General features: G+C 51.2%; 3 protein-coding genes across 3 annotated transcripts in view; 1 reads left to right on the top strand and 2 right to left on the bottom strand.

The window, feature by feature from the left end:
* Window positions 1-609: 609 nt before the first annotated feature.
* On the top strand, window positions 610-4,846 carry IRF7 (interferon regulatory factor 7). Its single transcript, XM_082485498.1, has 9 exons — window positions 610-716; window positions 787-949; window positions 1,765-1,927; window positions 2,012-2,203; window positions 2,292-2,450; window positions 2,607-2,735; window positions 2,883-3,263; window positions 3,449-3,567; window positions 4,388-4,846. The coding sequence occupies exons 1-9, from the start codon at window positions 694-696 to the stop codon at window positions 4,532-4,534; spliced, it is 1,476 nt and encodes a 491-aa protein (XP_082341624.1). The 5' UTR covers window positions 610-693; the 3' UTR covers window positions 4,535-4,846.
* A 492-nt stretch (window positions 4,847-5,338) lies between these two features.
* Window positions 5,339-13,276, bottom strand: LOC309673650 (malignant fibrous histiocytoma-amplified sequence 1 homolog). Its single transcript, XM_082485499.1, is given in 13 exon segments — window positions 5,339-5,540; window positions 5,648-5,718; window positions 6,177-6,336; window positions 6,856-7,013; window positions 7,656-8,143; window positions 8,244-8,434; window positions 9,462-9,648; window positions 10,080-10,371; window positions 10,990-11,869; window positions 12,900-12,957; window positions 12,961-12,978; window positions 12,982-12,984; window positions 12,988-13,276. Coding segments are annotated over 13 exon segments (2,748 nt in total). The 5' UTR covers window positions 13,048-13,276; the 3' UTR covers window positions 5,339-5,358.
* An 824-nt stretch (window positions 13,277-14,100) lies between these two features.
* The window catches only part of PHRF1 (PHD and ring finger domains 1), a 32,390-nt gene continuing 27,841 nt past the window's right edge, over window positions 14,101-18,649 (bottom strand). Inside the window, exons 15-18 of the mRNA XM_082485939.1 lie at window positions 18,392-18,468; window positions 17,511-17,771; window positions 16,270-16,398; window positions 14,101-15,056 (exon numbers count right to left, since the gene is read on the bottom strand). Of these exons, the coding sequence (XP_082342065.1) occupies window positions 14,892-15,056; window positions 16,270-16,398; window positions 17,511-17,771; window positions 18,392-18,468 (632 nt within the window). The 3' untranslated portion in view covers window positions 14,101-14,891. The remainder of the gene's footprint in view (window positions 15,057-16,269; window positions 16,399-17,510; window positions 17,772-18,391; window positions 18,469-18,649) is intronic.

An 18,649-nucleotide genomic window follows, 5' to 3' on the forward strand; every position in this document is an offset into this window, starting at 1 on the left:
GAGCCCTGTGTGGCCAGGATGCATGGCCGGCGCACCCCCGGAAAGCCCTGGCGGTGGTAGGTGCAGCTATTTTTGGGCTGAGCCCAAGCGTTTTGGGGTGTCCCACCTGCCCTTTGCTCTTTGCAAACCTGTGTTGTTTAATTTTGGGGTGTAGCTGTCCCGCACCAGCACTTTTGGGGCCTCGACAACCCATGGGGAGCAACCCCAGCGCCGTGTTCACAGGCGTTTTGCCCCCCTCCAAGCTCGGGGCCTGATTCTGCGCCTTGCCCACCAAGCTGTGTCCCACTCCCACAGCAGTGCAGGGCCAGGTCTAAAACTAGGTTTTGTTTTGGTTGGTTTTGTTTGTTTGTTTGTTTTTTTTTGTAATTGTCACTAATTTGGAGAGGGGGTTGCACCAGGCTCTGCAGCCAGCATCCCCCGGGGGGTGGACCAGGCTGGGGCCAGAGCATCCCTTCGGGCGCATCACTGGGACCGGTGTGCGTGACACACACACACACACACACACACACACACAGCCACGCGGCGGGGGTGGCCGCCGGCGACACTTTCACTTTCGGAAGGGTCACGTGTTTTCCAGGAAACCGGACGCGGGTGGAAGGGGCGGATAAAAGGGCCGGGCGGGAGGTGGCTGCGCCCCGAGCAGAGGTCACCCACCCGCCCCGGGTCCTGCAGGACTGGGGACCCCGCAGCACCATGGCAGCGCCGCCGAACGAGGGGTAAGCATCTGCCTCCCGGCCCTCCCCGGGTGGCCCCGGCTCCCTCCCGGTGACGGCCCCGCTTCCGCAGGGAGACCCAGAAGCTGCGGTTCGGGCCCTGGCTGCTGAGCGCCGTCAGCAGCGGGAACTACCGGGGACTGTGCTGGATCGACCCGGAACACAGGATCTTCCGCGTCCCCTGGAAACACAATGCCAGGAAGGATGTCACCAGCAGCGACCTGGAGGTCTTCAAGGTGGGGGGGATGGGAGCTGACCAGGGGTGAGTTCAGGGTCTTCAAGGTGGGTAGGATGGGGTTGACCAGCAGCAACCTGGAGGTCTTCAAGGTGGGTGGGATGGGGGTCACCAGCAATAAGCTCGAGGTCTTCAAGGTGGGTAGGATGGGGTTGACCAGCAGCAACCTGGAGGTCTTCAAGGTGGGTGGGATGGGGGTCACCAGCAATAAGCTCGAGGTCTTCAAGGTGGGTAGGATGGGGTTGACCAACGATGAACTCAAGGTCTTCAAGGTGGGTGGGATGGGGACATCACCAGCAGCAACACTGAGGTTGTCAAGGTGGGTGGGATGGGGGGGAGGGGGCGGGGCGTCATCATCAGCAAACTTGAGGTCTTCAAGGTGGGTGGGATGGGACCTGACCAGGGGTGAGCTCGAGGTCTTCAAGGTGGGTGGGATGGGACCTGACCAGGGGTGAGCTCAAGGTCTTCAAGGTGGGTAGGATGGGGTTGACCAACAATGAACTCAAGGTCTTCAGGGTGGGTGGAATGGGGGGGGTCACCAGGAGCCACATTGAGGTTGTCAAGGGGGGTGGAATGGGGTGTCAGCAGCAGCAACATTGAGGTCTTCAAGGTGGGTGGGATGGTAGCTGACCAGGGGCAAGTTCAAGGTATTCAAGGTGGGTGGGATGGGGGAATGACCAGCAGCAACTTTGAGGTCTTCAGAGTGGGTGGAATGTGGGAACCGGGAAGGCGGGGAGAGAGAGACCAGGCATCCCTGAAACCTCCATGCTCATGGAGCCAGGGTCCCCATACTCACCCCGCCCCTGCACCCCCCAGGCCTGGGCAAAGGCGAGTGGGCGATATGAGGGGTGCCCTGAGGACCCAGCTAAGTGGAAGACCAACTTCCGCTGTGCCCTGAGGAGCACCCACATGTTCGTGCTGCTGGAGGACCACTCCAAGTGTGGTGATGATCCACACAAGATCTTCGCCATTGCCCCAGGTGAGCCTTGCCCCATGGGAGGGCTGTTTTGAGGGCTGGGACAGGTGATCTCAGGGCACCCTGCTCATGCTGCTCTCCTTCCAGACACCCTCTGGCATGGCAAGGAGGGAGATTATGAGAGCCCTGACCCTGCAGTGGACCAGCAGCAGCCGGAGGTAGTGGGTAGTACCAACCCCGCACAGACCACAGTGATGGAGGACTTGCAGTGGGTGCTGCAGCAGTGCAACATCTCCCCCCGTGATGCTGGTCCCTCGACCCCATCCTGGCTACCTGCAGGTGAGACCATCCCTGCTTGTGGGGTGCAGGGTAGGTGACACCATGGGTGGGTGACCCCAGCTCCTTCCCACTGGTGATTTCTCTGCAGTGGACACCTGCCACCAGGACACCCTGCTTCAGCCTCACCCAGATCCCAACCAAAGCAACTGCCTTCTGCCGCCGGCGTGTCAGCAGTGGGTGCCCATGGTGCAGCAGCCCTCCTTGGGCACCTACAGCCCCTCAGACCCCATGCTGCTGGAGGGCCACGGTGGGTGCTGTGGGATGTGATCCAGTCCCAGGCATGGAAATGCTGTAACGGGGTGGGAAGAGGCCAGGGTGCTGCCACTTGCACTCCATGCCAAAGCAACCCCCACCCTGCTACACCCTGAAGCATGATGCCAATGCTGCCTATCTCCTGCCGCAGGGCCCATGCCACTGCCGTGCCACTTGCCAGAGGTCACAGTTCCTGTGCTATCCCCAGGGGAGGCGATGCTCTTTGCCCCCACTGCCAGCCCTGTGCCACCACCACCACCACCTCCAGAGGATAACACAGGTGAGGGTTATTAATTATAGCTATAAGTAATTTTATAATAATAATATTATATATAATTATTAATAGTTATTAATGCTTAGGGGGCATTTTGGGGAGGGGTAGCATTTGGGTTTGGGGAATGCTGCTGCTGATCGCTGCCTGGTGCAGATGGCATCATCCCCATCCTGGACATCAGCATCTACTACCGGGGGAAGCTCTGCCACCAGGAGGAGGTGAGGGGCAGCCAGTGCCTGCTGGCATACCAGCCCTCCAACCCAGAGGTGGCCCTGCACCCTGGGCGCCTGGTGCACTTCCCAAGCCCCGCCGAGCTGGCCGACAGCAAGCAGCGGCTTTTCACCGAGAAGCTGCTGGGCGGCGCGAGGCTGCAGCTGGAGCAACGTGCCAGCAAGCTCTTCGCCACCCGCCTGAAGAAGTGCAAGGTCTTCTGGGCCCTGTCCCAGCAGCTTGAGGGCGTCGAGGACCCTCCACCCAACATGCTCTGCCGGGATCAGGAAACCCCCATATTTGACTTCAATGAGTTTTGCACAGGTGGGCAGGAGTGTGTTGTGTGTCCATCCCCCCACCTCCGTCCCCTTGTCCCGTTCCCCCTCCTCCCCAGCCTGGTTTTGGGGCTTGTGGGAGCCAGCTCCAGGATGTCACAAGCATCTGAACCCTCCCAGCCCCTCCATGTCCCCCAGGCTCACTCCAAAACTGAGTCCTGTCTCCCCTCACAGAGCTGAGGGACTTCCGCAACGGCCAAAGGCAGCGATCCCCTGACTTCACCATCTACCTCTGCTTCGGGCAGTTCTTCTCCAAGGACAAGCCCAAGGAGTCCAAGCTCATCCTAGTCAAGGTCAAGGGGCCAACATCCACCCCTGTCCCACTGCTGCCCAGGGAGGGGGAGACTCTTGGGGGCCAGGGGAGATGGGGGGGTTCTGGGTGCCTGAGGAGGGGGGACCCTGGAGGTCTGTGTGAGATGGAGGTCTGGGAGCCCAAGCAGGGTGGACCCTCAGGGGCCAGGGAGAGATGTGGTGTGGGTGCCTGAGGAGCGGGACCTTCGGGGGCCAGGGGAGATGGGTGTCTGGGTGCCTGGGGAGGGGGATCCTTGGGGTCAAGGGGAGACTGTGGTTCCTTGGTGTCCAGGGAGGGGAACCCTCAGGGGCCAGGGGAGATGAGTGTCTGGGTGCCCAAGGAGGGAGACGCTCGGGGTCTGGGGCAGATGGGGATCTGGGTACCCAACAAGGGGATACCTTGAGTGCTGGGAGAGATGGGGCAACTGACTGACAGGGGAGAGGGGGCCCTTAGAGAACAGGGGAGATGGGGGCAGGGGCTAGATGTCCAAGGAGTGGGACCCTTGGGGGCTTGGGGATGGGGGGGAAGTGGGTGTCCAGGTAGGGGAACCCTTGGGGAGTGGGGTAAATATGGGGAGGCAGGTGCCTGGAGAGGGGACCCTTGGGGGCCTGGCGTCCAGGGAGGGCCAACTTGGGGGCTGGGCAGGATGGGGTGGGAGGCAGCTGCCCAGGGATGGGGACACTCAGGGGCTGGGTGAGATATAGAGGGCCCCGCACACCTCCTTCCTCTGCTCTAGGAGGACAGGGCCATGCAGGGCATCGCAGCCAGATCAGGCAGCTGCCCCTAACCCTGCCCGTAACCCTGATGGTTTGCTGCCGCAGCTGGTGCCCAAGTTCTGTGAGTACTGGTATGAGCAGGTGCTGCAGGAAGGAGCCTCCTCCCTCAACAGCGGCACCGTCAGCCTACAGCTCTCCAACTCCTTCAGCCTCTTCGAGCTCATCGAGCAGTACACCATGCAGATGGACTGACCCCCCACCCACCCTGCTCCCCTTGGCCCCCCACCCTGGACAGGCAGCAGCCAGTGGGGGATCAAGGGGCATCGGGGACCATTCAAACTGGCATTCCCACAGGAACTTATGAGATTGGTGGGATACTTATGTTGGGGATCTTTTCTCTTCTGCTCCCTCCACCCCAGCTCCAAGGACAGCTTCACTGGCCGGTCCCAGAGCTGACACATTGCTTGTCCCCTCTGTCGGTTGCTAACGTGTTTTTTGGGGCGTGGGGTCATTTGCAGAGTTATTTTCTCAAGTTTTCTAAGTTTAAATATATATGTATAGAAAGGTGCTTCGTGCTTACTGATGTTGCCCAGACATCTGCCTCCACTATCAGTCTGAGACCTTCACCCCCCCCCCCCCCCCCCAGTCACCCAAAACCATGGGGGTCTGTAGCCAGCCTTGTCCCAGTAAAGCCCCTGCTGGCAGCGGGCTTGTACCGGAGTGCTTGTCAGCACCTTCACCCCCTTACATTTGTGTAAATGAGGTGAATTCCCATGCATGAAGAGATGCATTTATTTCCATGCGTTAAGGTTGCAAACATGGCTTGCAAGCAATGCGTGTTGAGGACAGCTTGGCTTTAGCTAAACAAAAATAATGCTTTCTTCGGTGAGCGCTTCTCCGCTGGCTCAGAGTTACTCACTTGAGATGTTCTGGAAAAATAAGGCAGTAGCTACAACACTAAGCACCCAGAGCTCAGCTGTGAGGCACAGAGGTGGTGGTATCTCAGGGAGGAGTGTGGTAATGCCCAAAGATGAGGTGTTCCCTCCCCAGGCTGGGAGCAGCTGCACCCCTTCATTTTAGGAGTAAGGGCAGAGGATGAGCCTGGCCATCAGTGTTGGACCCTGGGCAAGGGGAAGTGGCAGCCTGCTTACCTGGTGATTGACATGGATGCTGCTGGTCCCAAAGGTGGTGGTCCCATAGCTTGTCACATAATAGTTAGCAGAGGGCTGCGCTGGGCGCTCCTCCAGCTGTCTGGGCACTGTAGGGATGGAGGGGGACACCATCAACATGTCAGCTTCATGAAACCCTCAACCCTCCTCCCCGCCGAGCATGGTTGTGGTGTAAACTCAGGACCACTTGGTTCACCTTTGGGCAGGAGCAGCTCTGCACCAAAGCGGTGCCCGCATGTCCCACAGGTTTTAACATCTTCCTTCGTCCTGTCGAGGAAAAAATCCCAAGAAGTAGAAGGAGCAGGAGTCCCTCAGCACTTCCCATGGAAGACGATGCCAAGGAGATGGCAGAGGCTCCTTCTTCCCACCCTGACCCGAGGTTCTGCTTTTGGTGGGATGGCTGCTGCTTTACCAGGTACCTGAGCACCTTCAGCTCTTCATGAAACAGGGAACATGTTGGCACCTGGCCAGAATGGACATTATGTGCCTGAGCCCTAGAGTCTCAACTTTTTCACCTGTCTTTCCAAGCTCGAATTTCCCACACAAGTAAATGCTAACACCACATGAGACGTGAACTACTACAGTCAGGAGAAAGGCAACATAGTACCCGGTGAGTTTTGCAACTAGTCTCACATGGCTTTTAGAAGCTGACCAGCCCCACCAGCCTTGCAGTAGCAACCACCCAGCTCCAGCCCTTGGATTGGAGGGGCACAGCGTGTACATACATGGTGTTTGTGCCATCCATGTCTGGCCAGATGAGCTCAGCGGGACAGCCAGCCGTTCGGCAGGGTGTCTTCACGCACACATGCAGCCCTGGCCACTCCTCAGCGAGCTTCTGGACGATGAACACAACTGCCATGAGGAAGTCCCAGGCAAACTGGAAACCTTCCAGGCAAAAGGAGAACATTTCACTTACAACCATGCAACTGTGGCAGCCCAGGAGATGCTGTGGTGATGCACGCATCACTTCTAGCCCACCAGGCCACAGCCAGACAGTTGGACAAGCTCCATTTCTCAAGTTAACCGAGGCCCATCAGCTTTCAAAGGGAATTTAAACATATGTTGGAAGAGTTCCCCAACAGGGATGGCCCTTTTGCTCATCACTTGGAGACCCAACCTGAGGCTGTACTCTTCTGGGACCTTATGGGGAAGTGTGACCCATTTTCTCCATGAGAAGACTGAAAACTTGACTTTCCGCTTTCATGTGATACCTTGGGAGGAATCCTGACCAGGTTGCATGGAGAAAGGGGAAATCTTTAACTGAACTGCTAGTGGACCCTGGCCAGACTAGGACATGTGGCAGAGGCTTCTGGGACGCTCTACCCAGAAGAGTGGAGGTGGCAGTGAGAAGCTAAGGAGAGACACGTGGTTGGGCGTCCTGAAATAAAGATCAGGGAACCTTACCTGTCCTTCCTGCTGGCTTTCTGCACCGGAGCTCCAGGTAGCTGTAGGCCCTCTGGTTATTCTCTTTGATCAGCAGAGGTTTGCCATTGCATATGAGCAGGCAGGTTGCCTTGGCCACCCAGTGCGTGGAGTAGAAGGAGCAAGCTTTCACCAGGAACCTGCAAGGAGATTGCTCACGGCTTTCACCACCCTCCTCCCTGCGTATCTCTAACACTGGGAGAAAGCATGGCACCAGGTGGATTTGAAAAATATGAACCAAATTTCAGCAGAAACAGAGGCAGTCACCAAATGAGGACCCTGCCCTACTGAGAATTCAAGCAGCAGGAGCAGCCTCTTAAGCCAACAGCTGCTTCCAGAGTTGGCCATCAGATAAAACTCTGGGTGCAAGTTGAAAACCCCACAAGGACAGGAGACCTCTCAGAAACTGGAACAGTCCCAGTGCCTGTAGAAACTGAACCATCCTCATGTGGGACTGCAAGACCGCTGACTGTCTGGATGGACACAAACTAGCTAAAAACCATCCCAGATGACAGGTGAACCAGAAGGACCGATGGCCCTTGCTCACATCCAGGCAGCAAACATCAAAATGGTTCATCCAGGGCAGTCCAATGGGCAGTTCAATGGTTCATCCAAGGCTCTGTGGCAGAGCTGAGAAGCTGCCCTGATCTCCTGAGTCTCAGCCTTATACCTCAGCTGATAACGGTCTCAACAGCCAAGGGCTTGCTGACAGACATACTGGTGCTGCACTGAGCAAACTCCAAACCGCACAACCTCATTGAGGGCTGGAAACTGCTGCTTACCTCTGAAAGAAACCCTCAGGTATTTCAGGTGAGAAGTAGGCACGGATGTGGAGGTCCTCAGAGTGATCTCCTCCCCACACTTCAGAGACCTCTTCTGTCTGGTTCAGATAGGTTGGGAACAAGTACCAGGATTCGCCTTGGCCCCGTGTTGTCTCCCATGGCTTCCCAGGCACAAACTCACTGGCCTGTGGGTTGAGTGCTTTGGTGTGATGCACCTCCAGGCAGAGCTCAAAGTGCTCCAGGAGGCTGAAGAGCTTCCCTCTCCCGCTGTGGGGCCTGTGTCCCATTATTTCCTCAAAGACCTCCCACATCCCTTCCGAAAAGAGCTGGTGCTTCACCAAGGCACGCACGGCTCGGTGGCACAGCATTGCCTTTGACTTGAAGGTCCACACCCAGTTGGACCTGTCTCTGATGGTGGCATGTTCCCCAATCAGCGTGTCCACAGAGATGCTCTCGAGCTGCTGGACTAGGCGGTACCTCACAAGGAGCTGGGTGGGAAGAGGAGAGAAGAAGCAGCACTGAGAGGAGCCGAGCAAAGCTGCAGAGCTTGGGCCCTGCAGAGAAGATGGTCCTGTTCCCCATGCTCACCTTGAACATAGTTATTAGGAAGGTAGGCTGGAGAAAAACAGTGCTTTCCAGGTGCTTGATTTCCTCATACCACACGACAAGCCCAATGCGGTGGAGGTACCGCAAGATGTCCTGGAGAAGCTCTCTGCCCAGATTAGCCAGGTGCTTGCACTGGGAGAGTTTGCTGAGCAGGTACTGAAGGTCCATCATGCCTAGAGGGAGACATGGGAGCTCAGCACACATCTCTCAGACACCAGCATTCCGAGGCAGGGTGCTTTAGAGAGCCAACAAACACCGGCAGCACCCAGTGTCACCCATGCTGTCCCTGGGGGAGCAGGTGGGACCAGTGCAATGCTCGGTGACTGTGGCCCAAAATGCTTTGCCCATCCTTAGCTGTCCCACTGCCACCCTGCATCTCCCATGGTCTTGCCTTGCCTCAGTGGTGCCAACAGCCTGTCAGGACCTCAACAGAGCATCTGAAAAATGAAGCTAATACTGTTTTTTTTTCACTGTTTGAGAGACCAGATTTGTTTCCAACCAGAAAACCTCAGATTGGCAGTTAAACCTGATTGTCATTTAGTCATGCAGCAAGACAAGCAACAAAACCTGGCTTATCTCCAGAAAAGAAAAGCATTTGCTCCTCATCCACTAATCCTACAGTGAACAGGGGAGCCAGAGATGACACCAGGCACTGGTCGTATTCACACCTGCTTTAGGTACATAAGCGAGGAGCCAAGCCTGCCGGCTAAGTCACAGGAGACATGGAGAAGGGGCTAGGGAGGGGTAGAGACCATTAAATAAAGTTCTCAGGACATAGGTTTGGAAATCACGCAGAAGCATTAAAGCCGTGGAGCTCCTTCCTGCAAGATTGTTTAATTGCTTATAAAGGGCAAAGGGGAGGAAGAGCAATGTTATTGGAAAGAAACAAACCAGACAACATGGCCAGCTCAGGGTACATCCAGCCACAGGTTGGTACATGTTGGCAGAGCCTCCTGGTGAAGAAATACTTGGCCTTTTCCTATGCTTTTCCCTAGGCACCTGCCTTGTGGGCAGATGCTCAAAATGACAGAGCTGGGTAGTAGCAACTAATGCTCCAATAATAACACTGCAAGGTCTTCAGCAGTGACACCACAACACGTGAGTGGGGTCAGAAGGTGCAGCAAGCACTGGAGAGCCCATCCCAGCCGCAGGATAGCAAGTCCTCCCAGGAAGGTGCAGTGGGGGTGAGGGACCACTCACCATGATCTGCCATCTCCTCACTCTGTGCAATATCTACGATGGCAGCTTCCACCTGCCTGTAGATGGGCGGCAGCACTCGAACAACCTCAGGGAAGAGCTCTTCATTCTTCACATGCTCCAGAATAGTGGACTCAAGCTTTTTGATATCACGGTGATCTGTGCAGTTGACAGCAACTAAGTTTAAGATCTGGAAGAGAGAAAGCACACACCTGCCAAAAGCACATCCAGAGAAGTCTTTTAGCCTGCGAGGTCAAGGAGGAACCTAATGCCAAGAAGGTCACCAAGGATGGGACACACTGCTGGCTCACTTTGAGGGCGCTTTCCTTCACACCTTTGTGTTGCAGCAGTTCCCAGAAAATCATCTGGGGATGGTAAAAGCCCCCTCGCACTCCTCCCCAGGCACTTGCTACAAACCACAGAAGACTCCCATCATCAAGCAGGGACAAGGACCCAGCAGGTCCCAGCCAGGGGTTACCATGTCCACCCCTGCCCTTAGGAGCAGCTGCAGTAGTGGCCTGATTCATTAGCACTGGTTCACCATCACCAGTAGCATGCCATGCTGCCAAAGACAACAGGGTGATCACAGGCAGCAAAGAACCACAATAATCTCAGCCCTACGGTTAAGGTGCAGCTCTCCATCTCCTTCAGCCTCTCCCACTGGTCCACGTAAAACTCAGGCTCCTCGCTGCCCTCGAGGTTGTTGATGAAGTGAGCGAGGTTGCTTTTTCTCTCCACCAGCATGGCCGTGATCTTGGCCATGATGTCACGCCTCTTCTCTTCCACCTCCTCCTCCTGACAGCAATCCACATGGGTTCCCACGGGAAGCACTACCGAGTTTGGAACTCGCATGGACAGGTTGTTGATCCAGAAACCGACGAGGTCCTTGAAAGTCTTGTCATTAGTTTGGTACCTGGGGAAGGAGAGAAACAAAATCCCAAATTCATGTCTAACCCTCTGGATCTCCAGCAAACTTCCACCAGGACAGGCCTGACCATGCACCCTGTACGGTCCCAGGGGCTTAATGGAGAAGAGCTCAGATCTCTTAAGCTATTATGGGTCATATCCAAGGTCATCCTTAAGTTTTCCATCCTTAAACTAAGCCAGTTAAAGCTACAGGGTGCAGCACAGTCCATCCCTGCTGTAGATGGGAGCATCCCTCTGTACCACAAAGCCCAAGCCTGATGCTCCTTCCATGTTCAGGGAGCACCACAAGATACAGGAGGGCTCATAGACGTATTTCCAAGGCATAAAGCAAAGGCATTCAGATGGGGAACAATCATCACATAAAGAGTTAATGCTTATCTAACCCCTCAAAACAGAGGACTTTGGTAAGGCGATGACAGATCTAGTGGCTTAATTAAAAGAGTGATCTGCAAAAAGAGGGAGAGGGAGAGCTAGCTACTCCAGTGGTGAGAAGACCAGGCATCATGGTCCAGTGGAAGTGGTGTGAACCCGTGCAGGGAAAGCCTCCCCAGCCCCTTTTTTCTTCTCCCGTTCCACTTTGAATCCAAACTAGCTCAGCACTTACATGTGGAGATTGATGACAAGGATGACAAGCGCCTGTGGGGTGATGAACACATGGTGAGTCACGTAGTACTCCAGCTGGCCGGCAAAGTCCCAGAAGAGAAACGTGAAGTCCTCAATCCGGAACTCGCTGATCTCTATCCCAACTGTTCGCTCTTCTTTGGGCACCAGTTTGGTTTGCCCTTGCTTCAGGCTTTTGCAGATGGTGGACTTCCCTGCCAGCGAGGCCCCCAGAAACATGGTCTTGACTCTCTTATCCTCCTGCCCCAAATTGTGTTGAAGCTGGTTGAAGTAATTCCGAATCTGCTGAATGCCACCAGCGCACACTTCACTGGGCGGCTCCCGGAGGGGGTTCCCATTGGCTTTGAACATTTTCAGGGACTGCCCCTGGAAGAGCTCTTTGGGCAGCTGGCGAAGGGCATTATTCTGCACATGGAGCTCCTGTAAGTGTGCCAGCTGCAGGACAGGCTGGGGAAAGGTCCGGAACAGGTTGTTGGAGATGTTGAGGTACTGAAGGCTGCCTTGACAAGCTGCCAGGTCCCTGGGGAGGGCACTGAGACGGTTGTTGTTCAGCCGCAAGTGTTTAAGCCTGGGGAGATGGGAGAATACCCCCTCTGGGATGACCCGGATTTGGTTCTGATTCAGCTCAAGCTTCTCTAAATAGACCAGGCTCTGGATTTCATTGGGAAAGTCCACAATCTCATTCTTGGACAGTATGAGCTTCTTCAGATTGCAAAGCTTAGAAATGCCTGTGATGCTCCTGAGCTTGTTCCTGTCGAGGTTAAGGCTCTCCAGCACGGGATTGCTCAGGACTGATGGAGGCAGCAAGCGCAGCCTCTGAGTAGAGAGAGTGACTTCACGCAAACTGTCCTCCTGCTGCTGACCTGGACGCATGCGACAGGGAAGGTGGTTAAGAGAGCCTGTCACCCTTGGGGTCGCAGACCATTTCTTCCCCTGACCTCTGCCCAACTTTGGGAGCATTTTGGCCAGCAAGGCAAAGTAGAAGCAAAACAAAGGAGCTGGTTGAACAGCACAACCACAGCTGCTGTTCGAGCAGCTCCTGTGTCCTCTCAAGAGAGGAACCAAAGCCGAGGCACAAGGATCTTCCCTGCACCTGAAGGCACAGGAAGAAATGGTGCCTACCAGACATTGACCTGTAGGCCAACTGTCACGGTAACAGGTTTGCTCTCATTACAGCACTGTGACATCTCCAGCAACAAATGCATTTACCCCCAAACCAGCAGGTTTCTAATCCCAGCAACCAGCTCGCAGGGCAGAGCAGATATCAGGGGGAGACCTGCTCTCCAAATCACTTGCCCAGCCCCCCCCTCCAGCTCTTGACCGCAGCTAGGGAGATGTGTTGAGGCCAAGGCTAGCAAGTTCAGACACTTCCTCTCTCACATCCTCCCCCAGCTCCAGATACAAGCTGCAATTCCCCACAGAGATGCTCCCAGCTCCAGGAGACCAGGGAATAACACAGGGATAGTGGGGTCCCCTGCAGGACAGGGTGCAAAAGAAGGGACTTGGTGGTGGCTGAGAAGATTCCCAAAAGGAGGGTGTTTAGAGCAGAGAGGTTTGCAGGCAAGAAGAGTGACAGGGGGATGTGGGATGTGGATCACACACTACTAGAACAAAACACAGTCCGATTTGCTTTCCTCTCCCTCATTTCACTTCCTCCCCAGATGACACTGAGTAGGATTCCCCTTGCGCAAGGCACCCTGCTCAGGACCGACTCATCATCAGTTCTTGGCATCAAAACCTAAACCTGGGATGTGCAATGAGCCCAGCAGGAAAGCAAGCTTTCACCCTCTCCCGAATGCACGGTCTCTCCTCCAGCACCATCAGCGAGACAAGTCAAAGGGCTCCAACCTCTGCTCAGAACCAAAGCAGCAAAGAGCTGGGGCAGCTACTCACAGGCTTTGGGCTGGGTCATGGCCCTGCAGCGTGACACTGGCTGGATCCTCCCGGTCGCTCAGCCTCCCCCTTTCGTTTCCTACTCTTATTTCTCTCCCCGCCTCCCCGAGGTCTGCCCAGGAACCCCACCCTCTCTTTCTCCATCCATCCTCACAGAAGCTCTCAACACCCCAAGCACCTCTGGCCAAATACCAGGGCAGTGGGTATGTCCCAAAAGCTGCTTTGGAGGTCACCTACAAGACAAAAATTGGGGCAGAGTAGCTCCTGAGTCAACTTCTTACAGCAGCGCCCCTGCCTTTGCTAAAGGAGCTTTTGGCATTACCACTGTTGCAGAGGAGGGCAAGGACACTAACAAGAGGTTACGCTACTACCAAACTATTGCACATGTTGAATAAATAAGATTTCTTCCCTTAAACAGGTGTCAGCATCTGATCCATGATGGTCAACCAAAAAGAAAACAAATATGCAAGTAGTATATATGTACACTAGAAAAACTGTTTTCTAGAACATGTGGGAGATTGCATTTTTAGGTATGTTTCTCATTGCCTTTCCCAAGGGACAACTTACCATTTGATGGATTTATTTGTAACGGTAGACAGAATGAAAGAACCAGTATTCTTGTTCATGTAACCATCAACGCTTTGTAGGATGGCGAAGGACAGGAGTGAAGCGTTTTGCCAGTCCAGACAGTACTGGTATATGGGACTTATTCTGTGGTGTTGTTTGTTGTTTTGTTTTGTTTTTTTTTTTTTTTTTTTTTTATATATATAATTTATTTATTTAAAAAGTCTTTCTTATGATCGAAATCAGAGTTCACTGAAAAGTTTGGAATGCCAGCAAGGGATCAAAGGTCTTGCTATTTGTAACTTTTCTTACGCTCACCAGGAAAAAAAAAAAAAAAAAATAATAGAAGCTGCAGTTACTTGCTTTGTAAAATTAATCCCACAGAGCCTCTTTTCTCTTTGAAGACAAGCAGCAAGACTATCCTTGAAGAGGGCTGTTTCCAAGTGCACTCTAAGTGCTTCTTGATAGCAAAACCAGTCCACCTACAGAGGAGGAGGAACAATTACTTGTCCAGCTCCAATCCTCTCCTGGAAACACAGTATTCCTTACACAAGAGCCAAGTGTGCAGGTTTATACAGAATAGCCAGGGCAAGAGGCAGCTGTACGACAAATGAATGACACCTGCTATAGGACTAAAACCATTCAAAATAACTTTATAAATTCTGTCACATTTCTGCTTTTGTACATCAGTTCAACCTTATCCCTCCAGCTTGTTACTGAAAATTCACAATGCTTGCTTTTTGTTTCGTTTTTTTTCCTGAAAGGCAGACACAAAACCAGCCATCAGTGCATTATTTACAGAAGTGCAACACAGCCTCCCACCCCAAAATTAAACTTTTCACTAACAAGGTACTTCCAACAGAACGTAAATAAACACCACGGCTTGAGCAGTGTTTCTGAAGTCAGTTTATAAAGGTTAGCTCATTTCTGCAATCCCCAAATGACAGAGCGAGTAAAGCTTCGCTCACCATCGAATGGGCTAAAAATACAACATTTCAAGTATTAAATCAGAAGTTTCTAAAGACAATCCATATTTTGATAAATAAACACAAGGGGAACAGTATACAGCACTCAATATACTGTATATGAAAAGTGATGTCCAGTTTCAAACTTCTAGCAAGACAGGTGCACAGCCCAAAAATGTAATGAAAGTAACCCTGAAAACTGTAGCAATTCGGGAGTCCCAAACTTTAATTTCTTCTGTGTTTCCCCTCGAATTACTCTGCTGGTCTGAGGCATTTGATTGTTATTTAGTTCTACATATGTAGGTAATAAAAAAAAAAACCAAACAACCCCAAGTTCATTCCCATATGGAAACAATTCAAAAGAAGGTTCCGCAGGTAAGTCCTATTATAATCTTGCTTATTTTCAATGAGATGCAACTGCAGATCTATTCCCTCTGGCATAGCGTTCACAGCTAGAGTAAGTTCAGTCCAAGTCATGCTGGCTGTGGCTTGCTCTGTTTTCCACTTCACGTGTATCTTCACCATCAGATTTCTTATGTTTCCTCATATGTTTGTATTTTTCCACATATGCCTTCACCAGATTAGCTACCTTCATGGGGTTGATCTCTCCACTTTTGCTGTGGCAGATCTACAAGGGATTAGAAAAGGTATTTGGTCAATTAACAGTACTAACAACAGTTCAGGCAGGCAACAGACAAACAGTAAAGCAGCCCTAAGCTTACCAGGGGAAATAATTCCTGCATAGGCCCTCGAGTCTCATAGCAGGATACATAAAGCAGAAAACTCAACAAGGATAAGAGTAATATTTTACTTTAAGCATTCCACAAATGGCCCAGGGTTTATCTACTTAGCACCAATTGAATCCAGAAGCATCTCAAAGCAGAATTATTAATTTTTACTACAGGCTTTTCCATCCAGCCAGTTTTACACAACACATGGTAACCATGGAAGCGTTGATTTCCTGTTTTTCTGAAAACTTTGAGGAAGTGATGCTCAGATTAAAAGAATCTGGCAGTTTGCAGGGCCCATTTTCAGATACGGGAGAAAGAGTACAGACTCTACAAAGAACTCGATCAGCGTTCAGAGAACAGTTCACAGTGACTTCAGCAGGAACTGGTATTGCTCAGCTCTCCTGCAAACCACACTTGAGGTTCACGTGGGTCACGTAGGAGATGTGAAACTGCAGCCATTATCTCAGGAGTTCTGATTTATGATGGAATTTCTCAGTGATAGCAAGAATGCAGAGCAGGGAGGGAATACAGTTCTCCAGGGTATCATTTAACTGCCTTGACCACAAGAGCATTACTTGCTCTCACAAGACAACATCTACCTGCTGATCAGGTCTTTTTTAGCCAGGATCTGGTCAGCACTAAGATTTGAGACAAAAGTCAACATCAGCCAATTTGCAAGGCTCTCTTCCAAAGTTCAGGGACACCACAGATGCTCAAGGAATTAACACACAAAGTATTTTCTCACTTTAGCAGAAACAGCTCGTCGATTCTGGCTGAAGTTCTTAATGAGATATTTGACCATTCTCACCTAAGGCACATACCGTGTAACATTTCAGCTCAGGCAGCTGAAGCTTAGCAATGTTCTGGACCACTGAAAACACAATCTTTTAAAAGGAAGCATCTGACAGCTCTCAATGGCACCAGTCAATCCTGCATAAAGCAACCATTGCTTCACCACAAGACTGCAGAGTATTAGTCAGAGTCCAAAGATCTGCTACTCAGTTACGGCATGTAATTGCTGAAGCCGGGAAGTGCAATCCAAAGTACTGCCACTTAGTTAACTATCTCCACAGCTCCTCGTCTTCACGGTGAAACACAGAGTCACCTTACCTTTTGCACTGCTTTCCGAAGAATGTTCTTGTACTCCTCCTTTGTAATCTCCCTCTTCTGGTAAAAAGGTTTAATAGCAAGTTTCACTTCTTCCACAGCCCTTTCCTGCACGTGAAGCTTCTTCATGTACTGCACAGCAAAGAGAAGTTCACTAACTTGTGCTATCTTGGGAATGGTTTCTGAATCTATTCTTCTTAGAAATGCTCTAACAATGAAAATGCTCATTTCACGATTTCAACAGTCAAAGTAAGAGCTAATCCCAAAGTGACTTCCTTTACTGTAAACTGCAGTCTTGAAACAAATACCAGTTTGCACTATGAGGAACCCTTGTTTTATGTAACATTTACTCTGTGCCTTAGAAAATGTGTTTTAAGCAAGTGACTACAATGTCCACTTACTAATTTTGGTCTCCTCCTTTCCCTCCAACAGCTCCAAAGTAAACATACACACATCAAAAGGCATCAGATTCTAAAAGCAGCAAGTAACATCTGCAAATATAGGTAGCTCTAAAACCATTCTGAAAATTGCAGAGTTGCCTATAAATTAAGGATTACAGATGACATCAGAACATATTCTGTCAAAACAAATTTGTAAAAACTGCTGCTCATAAACGGAGGTTTGATGGGAAAAGTATCTTACTGTTTTGTTTTGTGGTAGGAAGTAAAATAAAATTGGCCAAGAAGTTTTTGTTCTTGTGGTAACATCCACTGTGCTTAGAGCAGATGGTCTGTACAGCAAACCCAAAACTCAGCAGCAAGGGACTAGCACTGCAAAACCTCCAAAGTATTTTACTATCTCTGCATTTTTAGTGCTGATAAGCAGCAAGATACAGTCCTACCTCTCTATAGCACTGTTATGAGAATTGACATTAACTTCAAAGCTGGAGGGGAAAGGAGAAGACCAGATGTTTAGAGAAATTAGGAGAGTCTGGCTTCTGGAAAGTCCCTTCCAAACATTCAAGGAAGAAAGTTTCAGAACTTCAAGAATGTATTTTCAATGCTTTACTCCCTCTCTGTCTTATTGTGATGAAACCATAAAAAGTGGAAACATCAAATGGAGTAAAACCCAATCAAAGAAAGGATCGCCTGCCACACCTGGGTTAGCATAGTCAGTCACCAAAAACAACAGTGACAACAGAGGCTGGGAAAATACAGTACAGAGTTAAAAAACCCCAAACTTTAGAAGTTCAAATAAACAGCTTATTAATTTTATGCATTTATTACTTGATAGCATTCACTCACTTCCTCGTTTTTCATTTTATCCACTTGAGGTTTGGGTGCTTTGATCTTTTCTTCTGTGTTTCCAACAGAAGCAGTTTGGATTCCTGGTTCAGATGCAGTAGCCAGGCTGCCCGGCTCTGGAGTCAGGCTCTGTCCTGCCATGCAGCCAAGCGCTGGAAGACTACCCTGCATGATAAACTGAACCGTGGGCTGGCTGACAGGGGCGTAGGGGGGAAGGCTTGAGGGCAGAGGTGGCGTCAAAGGTATATTTTGACAGTACACCTGCGAAACAGATACCATTCTGTAAATGCTTGTAATTACAAGACAGAGCATCAGATCAGGATTTTCAGAGCACCTTTTATCCCCTCAAAACAGGCAAATAATTACTAGCTTAAATCAGGGAGGCTAACATCCCGGCACTGAACTAGGTCTCGTGCACATGGAGCCAGCACCAGCCCCACTCACTTTTTAACTGGTAGGCTGCACAGACTGACAGCGTGGACCAATACCACCAGCTCAAAATTTACAGCCTGATCACAATCAGGGAGAAGGTCGCAGCTTCTCAAACAGCACCATCTTTCCACAAGTTACTGCTGAAAACAGAAGCTGCATGTATAGAACAGAATAAAAGAAAATGTGCTTCTTCAACTGTAAGGACCACCTGAGAGATTAAATGATCAGAGGACCACTGAGGTGTATGGGCTATATGAAATGTACCACACGCAGAGGAAGGCGAACTCTGCCATGAGAGGAGGGTGTTGCACAACGAGGGCACAGATGAGGTGGGATGCCTTCCATGATACTTGGGTGCCAGAGTAGGAACCAACCTGAGAGGAATCTAGATCAGGAAACATAGGCTCAGGAATCATATAATTGGTTGGAGGAGGCTCATTTAACTGCACCTGATTTAACGTTTGGTTCAAGTCCTCTGCTTTCCAGGCCCCTTCTTTTGCTCGCTGAAGTTTGTAAAACGACATCCCTAGATTCCCCAAGAAAAGGAAAAGAAAACATTTAAGAACAAAATCAACCTAATTGGTCAAAGATTCAAAGCCAATTGTATTTAAAAAAAATTAAAATAAAAAGGATCTAACAACAACGCTAGCTACAAAAGGATTTTGTTTAGCAGTCATCAACATTTTCAAGCTTCTGATAATAGAGGA

Source organism: Vanellus vanellus (genome assembly GCF_965231255.1).
Source record: "Vanellus vanellus genome assembly, chromosome: 6".
Lineage (NCBI taxonomy): Eukaryota > Metazoa > Chordata > Aves > Charadriiformes > Charadriidae > Vanellus > Vanellus vanellus.

Bases quoted from the DNA above. Each gene is read 5' to 3' on its own strand.
- IRF7 (XM_082485498.1), top strand. From the start codon at position 694: ATGGCAGCGCCGCCGAACGAGGG. The intron at 1,928-2,011 runs GTGAGCCTTGCC...CTCTCCTTCCAG, and splicing joins GATCTTCGCCATTGCCCCAG to ACACCCTCTGGCATGGCAAG. The intron at 2,451-2,606 runs GTGGGTGCTGTG...CTCCTGCCGCAG, and splicing joins CATGCTGCTGGAGGGCCACG to GGCCCATGCCACTGCCGTGC.